The sequence below is a fragment of the Poecile atricapillus genome, chromosome 12 (assembly GCF_030490865.1).
Source record: "Poecile atricapillus isolate bPoeAtr1 chromosome 12, bPoeAtr1.hap1, whole genome shotgun sequence".
Classification (NCBI taxonomy): domain Eukaryota; kingdom Metazoa; phylum Chordata; class Aves; order Passeriformes; family Paridae; genus Poecile; species Poecile atricapillus.
Window position 1 is genome coordinate 869173 of NC_081260.1, and position 8951 is coordinate 878123.

At 58.8% G+C, this 8951-nt stretch overlaps 2 protein-coding genes across 2 annotated transcripts; one reads left to right on the plus strand and one right to left on the minus strand.

The window, feature by feature from the left end:
- The first annotated feature begins 1178 nt into the window (after window positions 1-1178).
- PIN4 (peptidylprolyl cis/trans isomerase, NIMA-interacting 4) lies at window positions 1179-2373 on the plus strand. The gene is made up of 4 exons (XM_058847612.1): window positions 1179-1587; window positions 1800-1867; window positions 1967-2086; window positions 2198-2373. Exons 1-4 carry the CDS (start codon window positions 1209-1211, stop codon window positions 2354-2356), a joined length of 726 nt encoding a protein of 241 aa, XP_058703595.1. The 5' UTR covers window positions 1179-1208; the 3' UTR covers window positions 2357-2373.
- A 2226-nt stretch (window positions 2374-4599) lies between these two features.
- On the minus strand, window positions 4600-8920 carry ERCC6L (ERCC excision repair 6 like, spindle assembly checkpoint helicase). Its single transcript, XM_058847531.1, has 2 exons — window positions 8834-8920; window positions 4600-8656 (listed from the first exon to the last, which is right to left on the minus strand). The coding sequence occupies exons 1-2, from the start codon at window positions 8881-8883 to the stop codon at window positions 4855-4857; spliced, it is 3852 nt and encodes a 1283-aa protein (XP_058703514.1). The 5' UTR covers window positions 8884-8920; the 3' UTR covers window positions 4600-4854.
- Between the last annotated feature and the right edge of the window lie 31 nt (window positions 8921-8951).

Sequence of the window (8951 nt, forward strand, 5' to 3'; positions counted from 1 at the left end):
CCGGGGGGAGCACTGCAGTGGGTCCGGGCAGCAGCAGGGCACCACGGCAGTGCTTTGGCTGCCCTTCCGAGGCTCCTGGGCTGCTCTGGGGGTCTCTGCCCCACCAGGAGCTCTGCATCCCCGGGGAGCAGAGCCCAGGCAAACACTTCCCCAACCTTGCCCCCACCCTGGATCTGATCCCACTGAGGCTCCAGTTGGTTCCCCTCTCCTGTCTCCTGGTACTCGCTCATATCTCCCTTTCCTCTCCCAGGGCTGCAGATTTAAGCCTGTAATTAAGAGCCAGGCTGAGAAACTCAGGAAAAAAAAAAAAAACAAAAGAAAAACCCAACCACAAGAAAAAAGCTCTAACGAATGTCCACATTTCACCCCCATCCCGTGGCCCCAGCCAGTGGCAGGGTGCTGGATGGGGCCAGGGCACAGCTTGGGAAGCTCTGGACGGGTACATTTTGCACATGACTGCTCAGGAAACCAGGGACGGAGCCGGCAAAGGGGGCTGGGGGCAAGCACGGGACATTGGCTGGAGTGGCCAATGCTGCCGGGGGGAAATGTCCAGGTGGGCCAGAGGTCAGCTGTGGGACACAGATTGGCCACGGGACGGAGATCCTGATTTCCCTGGCCGGAGGAACACGCTCTTCCTGGGGCTCTTCTGGGGCTCCTCCTGGCTCGGTGCTCGTCCCTGGCCGCTCCCGGTGGCCGCTCCGCTGGGAAGGCAGTGGGGTCCCGGGAAGAGCCCGACCAGCCCCGTGACAGCCCCTGTGACAGCCCCGGCCCGGGGGCCGCCAAGGTGCCAACTACGGAATGTTGTACTTTTAATCTCGCCAGCTTGGTAAAGTGCTCCCTGCTGCCCGCCTGTGCCTGTGCTTCTTTGGGCTGCCGAGGGAGCGGTGCTGGGGAGGTGGGGACCCCCGACACCCCCCGACACCCCCGGGGAACCGGCCCCACCTGCCCGGGCCCGTCACAGCCCCTGCCCCGCACTGCAGTGCTCGGGGGGCGACACCGGGAGGTGTCAGGGCAGCCCCGGCTGGGCACCGGAGACAGACCGGAGGGGGCGGCACGGTGGGGCTGGGGACGGGCTTGGCGTCCCGGGGACGGGTGGGATGGATGAGAGGGACGGGGACAGCGCTGGGCACCGGGGACAGCCGGGGGGAGGACTGCAAGTACGGAGGGGCGGACCGGGACCGGACTGGCACCTGGGGCAGGTGGGAGGCATGAGGGGGACAGCCCCGAGCGCTGGGGACAGCCCTGGGTGCGGGGTACGGCCGTGGACTGCGAAGGCAGCCCGGTGTGCCGGGTGGCTCCAGCCCGCTCTCGGCGGGCACGGCCCGCTGTCCCCGTGCCCCCTCCGGGCGGGCACGGCCCGGTGTCCCCGTGTCCCCTCCGGGCGGGCACGGCCCGGTGTCCCCGTGCCCCCTCCGGGCGGGCATGGCCCGGTGTCCCGGTGTCCCCTCCGGGCGGGGGTTCCATGCCGGCGGGGCGCGGGCAGCCGGGGGCCTCGGGCGGGCAGGAGCGGCCCCGCCCGGCGCAGCGCGGGACGTTACGGCGGCAAGATGGCGCCTAAAGGGAAAGGCGGCGGCAAAGCCGGGAAGGGTGAGCGGGGCTGGGCGGCACCGGGACCGGGACCGGGACCGGCCCGGCGGGGGGTCGGGGGCTGCACTGGGACCGGGACCGGCCGGGCGGGGGCTCGGGGGCGGCACCGGGACCGGCCGGGCGGGGTCCTGGCGGCGATGGGGGCCGATCCGGTCACAGAGCCCGGCAGGGGCGGCGGGGACTGGGTCGGTGTCACGGTGCTCGGTTCACAGGTGGTGACAGCGGCGGCGGCAGCGAGGGCAAAGCACAGGGCCCGAAGGGAGGCGGCAGCGCCGTTAAGGTGAGTGCGGGGCCGGCGGGGCCGGGGTCTCCGCCCAGCACCGGAGGCTCGTCCCGCCCGCCGGCCCCGCTCGCCACAGCCCCGCTGGGCTCCCCGCAGGTTCGGCACATCCTGTGCGAGAAGCACGGCCGCGCCATGGAGGCCATGGAGAAGCTGAAGGCCGGGCAGCGCTTTAGCGAGGTGGCGGCGCAGTACAGCGAGGACAAGGCCAGGCAGGGGGTGAGTGGGTGGGTGCTGCACCGGGGACGGGGCTGCGGGGCCGGGGTCCCGCTCCTCCCACCCTCCCTGCTCTGAGGCTCAGCCCTTAACCCCGGCGGTTCCTCCCTGCAGGGAGACCTGGGCTGGATGACCAGAGGCTCCATGGTGGGACCATTCCAGGAGGCAGCGTTTGCCCTGCCTGTGAGCAGCATGGACAAGCCCGTGTACACGGACCCTCCCGTCAAAACCAAGTTCGGGTACCACATCATCATGGTGGAAGGCAGAAAATAAAATGTGAATGACCATGATGACCTTGTTGACTGCTTGAACCCCAAGTCTCAGACACCTTGGCCTTGGAACAAGTCAGGCACAAGCAGCAACACGTCCAGAGGCAGCTGCTGTCCCTGCCACTGTGCTGGCAGAGCAGAGCCCTGCCTGGAGAGGTAAAGTGTGCCTGGGAAGGGTGAAACAAGAGCCTTTTACAGATGTTGAAGCCTCTGTTGTCTGACAGCCTCTTGCTTCTCCTGCTGTGGAGATAGTGGTCTGTCAGCAGAATGAGGTGCTCAGGCTTTTATCTATAAACAGAAGTGATGCAGAAAGGGACAGAGGGGGCCCCAGGGCTTGGTCTCCATCTCCATCCTCCCCAGGAGGGTGCAGACAGCTCCCATGGTGCAGGTTGTGCTCCAGGGCTGCAGGACAGTCCCATCAGTGCAGGGTGGGTAACACTGGAGCTGCGTCAGGCCAGGCAGGGAAGGGAGCTGGGGGCAGGAGGGGAGGAAGAGCTCTCCTGAGCACAGACTCACCTCTTCCTACAGCTCCACCTTGCCCACTCAGAGCTCTGGAAGAGTCTGGAAGAAACCAGGTAACTCAGGTTTCAATAAGAAAAAAGCCACTAAAGGCTTGTGTCCTACTTACTGCGCTCTGCTGTGCTGTGGGGTGTGCAAGGGAAGCAGGCCAGCAGGGTTCCTGCCATCTCAGGAATCCAGCTCAGATCCCTTTCCTGCCCACAGAGCCCCTGAAGCAGCCACAGCTCCAGCAGCGTTTACAGGTGAGCACCATGCACAGAGTTCAGAGCTGAGGAGGAAACATCAAAGAACAAAAGGTCCTTCCCTCCCTTTTCAGGGTGTTGGTTTTGCTGAGTGTGGAACGCTGAGGGCAGCCCATGAATGGCTTGCTATGGAGGGCAGACACTGCCCCATGTAATGGTGCTCTGTAAATAAACCTCTTGTTTCCAGGCTACCAGAGCCCTGTTCTCTCTTTTGGCAAAAGCACATTGACACATTGACAGCAGAATCAGATCCGTGTTTGCTGTGGTTCTGAGTACAGAGAGCTGCTCAGCCAGGTGTGCTGTCCTGTGCTGTGCTGTGGTGCTGCAGAAGGCAGCATGCCATGGCACAGGGAAACATCCCTGATCTCTGCTGCTGTGCTGTCACCAGCTGAGACTGGCAGCAGTCAGTCCCAGTGCCCAGCACACACCACACTGAGGCTGTGTTGGTGAGGGGCACAGTCACTCAAAGCCAGAACCAGGAGGTTTTGAGCTGCTGGTTTGTGGGATTGAAATGCTCTCAGCCAGTTTGCTGACAACACTGAGCTGTGTGCTGTGGTCACACACTGGAAGGAAGGACTGATCCAGGGGGGCCTGGACAGGCTGGAGAGGTGGGACCACATGAAAAGTACAAGGTTCTACACCTGGGTCAGGGCATTCCCAGGCACAGCTACAGATTGGGCAGATGAGGGATTGAGAGCAGCCCTGGGAGAAGGGTTTGGGGGTGATGGTTAACAAAAAACTCAACACTAGCCAGCAGTGAGCATTCCCAGCCCAGAAACCCCCCATGTCCTGGGCTGCATCCAAAGGAACGTGGGCAGCAGGCAAGGGAAGGGATTCTCCCCCTCTACTCTGCACTCCCAAGGTCCTGCCTAGAGCCCTGCACACAGTTCTGCGGCCCCTAGCATAAGGACATGGAACTGTTGGAGCAAGTCCAAAAGAGGCCATGAAGGTGATAAGAGGACTGGAGCATCTCTGCTATGAAGAAAGGCTGAGTTGGGGCTTTTCAGGCTGTTCAGCCTGGGGAAGGTTGTGTGGACACCTCATCACACATTTCAGTATTTGAAACAGCCTACAGGGGAGCCAGAGAGGGACTCTTCATCCAGAACTGGAATGACAGGATAGAGTAATAGGTTCAGGCTGACAGAGGGCAGCGTTAGAAGGGATACTGGGAAGAAATTCTTCCCTGTGAGGGTGATAAAACACTGGCACAGGTTGCCCAGAGAAGCTCCATCCGTGGAAGTGTTTCAAGGCCAGGCTTGGAGCAACTGGGTCTAGTGGCAGGAGTCCCTGCTTGTGGCAGGGGTTGCAACTGGAAGGGCTTTAAGGTACCCAAATTGCTTATTTAAAACCCTGAAGGAGGGAGGAACCACAGCAGCCCAAGGCCATGGGACTGCACTGTCCCATCTTCTCAGGGGAGAGGAGTAGCAGAACCTGGAGGGTAGAAAGGTAAAACCAGGCCTGCCAGCATGGAGAGGGGTTTAGACATCAACACCACCATTTTTTTAATTAAACAATCAGACAGGAACATGAACCATTTGCACCTTTGTGAGCTGACTCCACAGTGAAGTTCCCCCCCAGCACCTGGATGTTTGGACTGTTTTCTCAAGCAGGAGCTGCTGAATTTGCTCAGTCACATGAGTACAGGGCAGGCAGCAGCCTGGAGCTGGCTCAGGGATCCCAGGGCCGTGGTGCAGACACACGGTAACGAGGAACAGCCAGACTGTTCACAGAGCCACACGTGTCACTTCTGGGCCAGCTGTCTGTACAAATTCAGAGTCAGAAGCATAATTTCAGGATCCCCACTTTTTATGTCAAGAGCTTGCACAAAGCAGTCCAACGCCTCCTGGAGTTTTCCATCATTCTGAAGTTTCTTCCCACTGTGTACCAAGGTGTCATAATCTGCAGCAGGAGAGGAGCTCTGCTCAATGCCCCTTTGAGTGCTGCTTTCCTGGGTGAAGTAGTCAATCTGCTCTCCTGACTGGAGCTCAGTGTCACCCGTGGATTCCTCCTGAGATGACTCGGTCTCCTCTGCCTCGGACTGCTCAGATTCCCCGCTGTCTGTGTGGGAGGACTCTTCACCTGTATCGAGTGTTTCTCCAGTAGGTTCTTCTTCAGTCTCAGCAGATTCCCCAGTGCACTCCTCAGCTTCATCTTTCACAAGCTCATCTTGCTCCTCATCACCATCATCATCTTCTTCATCAGTGGCTCCCATGATTTCCCCAATATCCTCCACCTCATCTACCAACCTGCTGATGACTGAGCGCCTGGAAGCGTTAGACCTGTTTCCACTGTTATTTAGCTGGGGAGAAAAGATGGCTTTAGCTCTTATTTTGTCATACTTAGGGGTGGAAGCGCTAACTCCTTCTGGAATTCCGTGCTGAGAGCTGCCCAAGGGAGAGGAGGTCACTTGGTCGGGCTGCTCTTCACTCTCACTGTCTGAAGTCACTCTGTTTAAGCGTTTCTTCCTACCAAAAGTAGAGAGAACACTGCTTTCATCCAATGCTTTACTCCCTTGCAGGGAGGCATTTGGCTCTTCCTCAGCTGTGGGACAGGGTTTGCCATGGCTACTGGTCTCATTTGGCCAAGTTTTATTTAGAGATTCTTTGTCTGGAGATTTACACAAGCTTTCTGCCTGCAGTTGTAAGCTCTCCTTCTCAGGATGTTCCACTGATCCTTCTCTATTTGAGGCATCCTGCCATCCCTCTTCAGACTCTTCCAAAACCAGATTGAAGTCAACTTGATCCTGGAAAGAAGGAGCAGATGTACCCTCCAAACTGTCTTCCAACACGTGAGACTTGTAGCCCTCAGCATTGATCTCTGGTGTAACATTTGATAAACTCAGCACTGCAGAAGCAGAAGCCGGCTCAGGAGCATTGTTCTGCTCTGTCCCCAGGGCAGCGTGTGAGTCAAGTACCTGAAGTGACAAATCTGCATCCCTGCTAGGATCACCAGCCATGCCAGACTCAGAGGAACTGTGACAATGCCCAGAGAGGTCATTCCTCACCTCGGCTGAGGTGTCTGAATGTACCTGTGAATGCTGTTTTCCTTGGAGGCTCTGACTCTCTTTCTCGAGTGCAGGGGATGCTGTAATGCTAGATTCAGGATTTTGCTCAGATTCTTGTATAATAGATTGTTCTTCTGTCTTGCTGCTATTGAGCACTTCTGTCTCCATGCTGGACACATCTTGTACCAGTTTCTCTTCATCTGAGTCACCAAGAGTCAGAGTTGTCATTTTGGAGCTGACATTGAGCACCTGGGCCTCCTCCTCATCTGTAAGATCAATAACTTTGTCTTTTTCATATGCATCAGCTACTGGTGGTGAAACAAAGTCATTTTTGTCGTTCAACCCTTCAATAGAAAACTTCTTTGGCCTGGAAACTGATTCCGATGGTCTTTGCCACTTCTCTTCACAAGCATTTCTGATCCCCTCCATCCTCTGATCTCTGAGCTGGGACTCCAGCTGGACCAGCTCGTGGGCTTTCTGGACCCTCTTCTGGATGTACTGGTGGGCTTCCTCGCTCTCCACCTGCTCCTCGTGAGTTATTTCCCTCGTGTAGATCAGGTCGTGGTCGGAAATGCCAAACATTGCCAGGGAATGCAGGTAAGCAAGGTGCTCATCCAGCTGCAGGTCAGACTTCCTTTGCATGGCGTGCAGGGACTGCAGCTGGATCTGTGTCGCAGACGTCTGAGTGTCCTCCAGCGTGAAGAGCTCCCTCAGTTCCTGTTTGGAGAAATAACGGAACGGGTTCTTTTTGTCACCGGTGCTCTGTCTGATTAACGAGTCCTTGAATACCTGCCGCCTGTAAATCTTCTCTTCCACCGTGCCGCAGGTGATCAGCCTGTAAATCACCACGTTCTCCTTTTGCCCAATTCTGTAAGCTCTGTCCACAGCCTGAGCATCAGTGGCTGGATTCCAGCTGGGATCAAAGATCACCACTCGGCTGGCAGCTGTCAGGGTTATGCCGACGCCCCCAACCTGCGTGGTGAGCAGGAACACAGAGTAGTCGCTGTTGCTCTGGAAGGCGTTGATGCGCCTCTCCCGCTCCGTCAGGTGCGTCACCGTGCCGTCGATGCGCAGGATCTGGAACTGTCGGCGAGACAGGACGAGCTCTATGATATCCAGCATCTTCCTCGACTGTGAGAACACCAGGGTTCGGTGTCCCTCTTCTCTCAGCCGTTCCAGCAGCCCCACAAGGAACTGCATCTTCCCAGACTCCTGGATCACAGTCTCATCAGAGAGATGATCTATTTTTTTCATGCCTGAAAGCATACCTGCCTCCATCCTGTAATCCTGCTCGGAGCCCTCCTGCTCTTCCAAGCCCAGCTGGATACAGGCTCTCGCAGACAGAAGCCTGGGGTGGTCACAGAGCTTCTTCAGGACGGTCAGCTCGGCCAAAGGCGATCGGGTCGTCATCAGCACTTCCTTCACATGATCCAGGCAGAGAAAGTTCCTGTAGATTTCTTCCTGCACCGGTGCCAGGTACACCCACACAACAAAGTCATTTTTCCTAGTGAGAGATGGCATGACGGGAACCTTGTTCTCACTTGGATCCTCAGGAAAAGGAGCATCCACTTTATCAGCATGAGAGTTTTTGATGTCTTCCTTGGTCCTTCTGAGGAAATAGGGCTTTATAATTGCCATGAGATTCTCTGATATCTTTAGCCCCAGCGCTTTCTCACCTGGAGTCGCATCCTTCTCCCTCGCCCTGGTAATGGGATTCTCATATTCCATTTTAAAAGTTTTGGCAGTTCCCAGGAGGGAGCCTTGGCAGGCAAAGTCAAACAAGGACCACATTTCCCGCAGGTTGTTCTGCACAGGGGTGCCCGTAAGCAGGACGCGGTGCCGGGCCGGGATTGCGTACACACACTTGGTTGTCTTGTTTGACGGGCACTTGATCTTGTGTGCTTCGTCGAGGATGACGTAGTCCCAGACAAACTCCTGCTCGTGGCGGCTGGCTAGCTGCTTCCAATTGTTAATGAGCATCTGGTAGCTGGTGATGACGATGCCGTTCTTCCTCTGGACCCTCTCTAGGTTCCTGGTGCGCTCTGCCTTGCTGCTGCCGTGGAACTCCTTGACGCGTAGGCCGGGGGTCCAGCGAGCGAACTCGGCCAGCCAGCTGCTGACCAGGGTGGTGGGCATGATGAGCAGGACGTGCTGGATGAGCTCGGCGTCGAACATGCCCGAGAGGAAGGCGATCACCTGGATGGTCTTGCCCAGGCCCATGTCATCGGCCAGGATGCCACCAGGCTTGCCCTCCCGGTGCAGGCGGTACAGGAATGCGACACCTTCCCGCTGGTGCTGGAACAGCTTCCCGTGCATCTCGCCGTAGATCAGCAGGCCGCTGCCGCACACGTCCACGAAGCCTTCATCATCCTCCCCCTCCTCCTGCTGCTGCTGCTCGGCCGCCGCCAGCGCCTCCTGCACCCGCCGAATGCGGCCCCGCAGCTTCTCGCTGGGGCGGATGGCAGCCGCCAGCCGGAACAGCCGCAGCGCCTCCTCCAGGTCCCCTTCGGCCGCCGCCGCCTTCGCGCTGCTCACGAGCCTGGGGGAGTCACCGTGAGCACCGGGCGGCCAGGCCCGGGCTACCCCCGGGAGTACCGGCCCGCCACCCACCGCTCCGCCCCGCGCCGCCCGCAGCCTCCCGGCCCCGCTCAGCCCCGGTACCGCTCACCCCCGATCCCGCTCAGCCCCGGCCCCGCTCAGTCCCGGCCCCGCTCACCCCCGGTACCGCTCCTCTTCCTCCGCCGGTCCCGGCCCAGGGGCGGCCATGGCGCTGCCGCGCTGCGCTTCGAACGCGGCCCTTCCCGTCCTGCACTGCGCCTCATGCAAATCAGCCG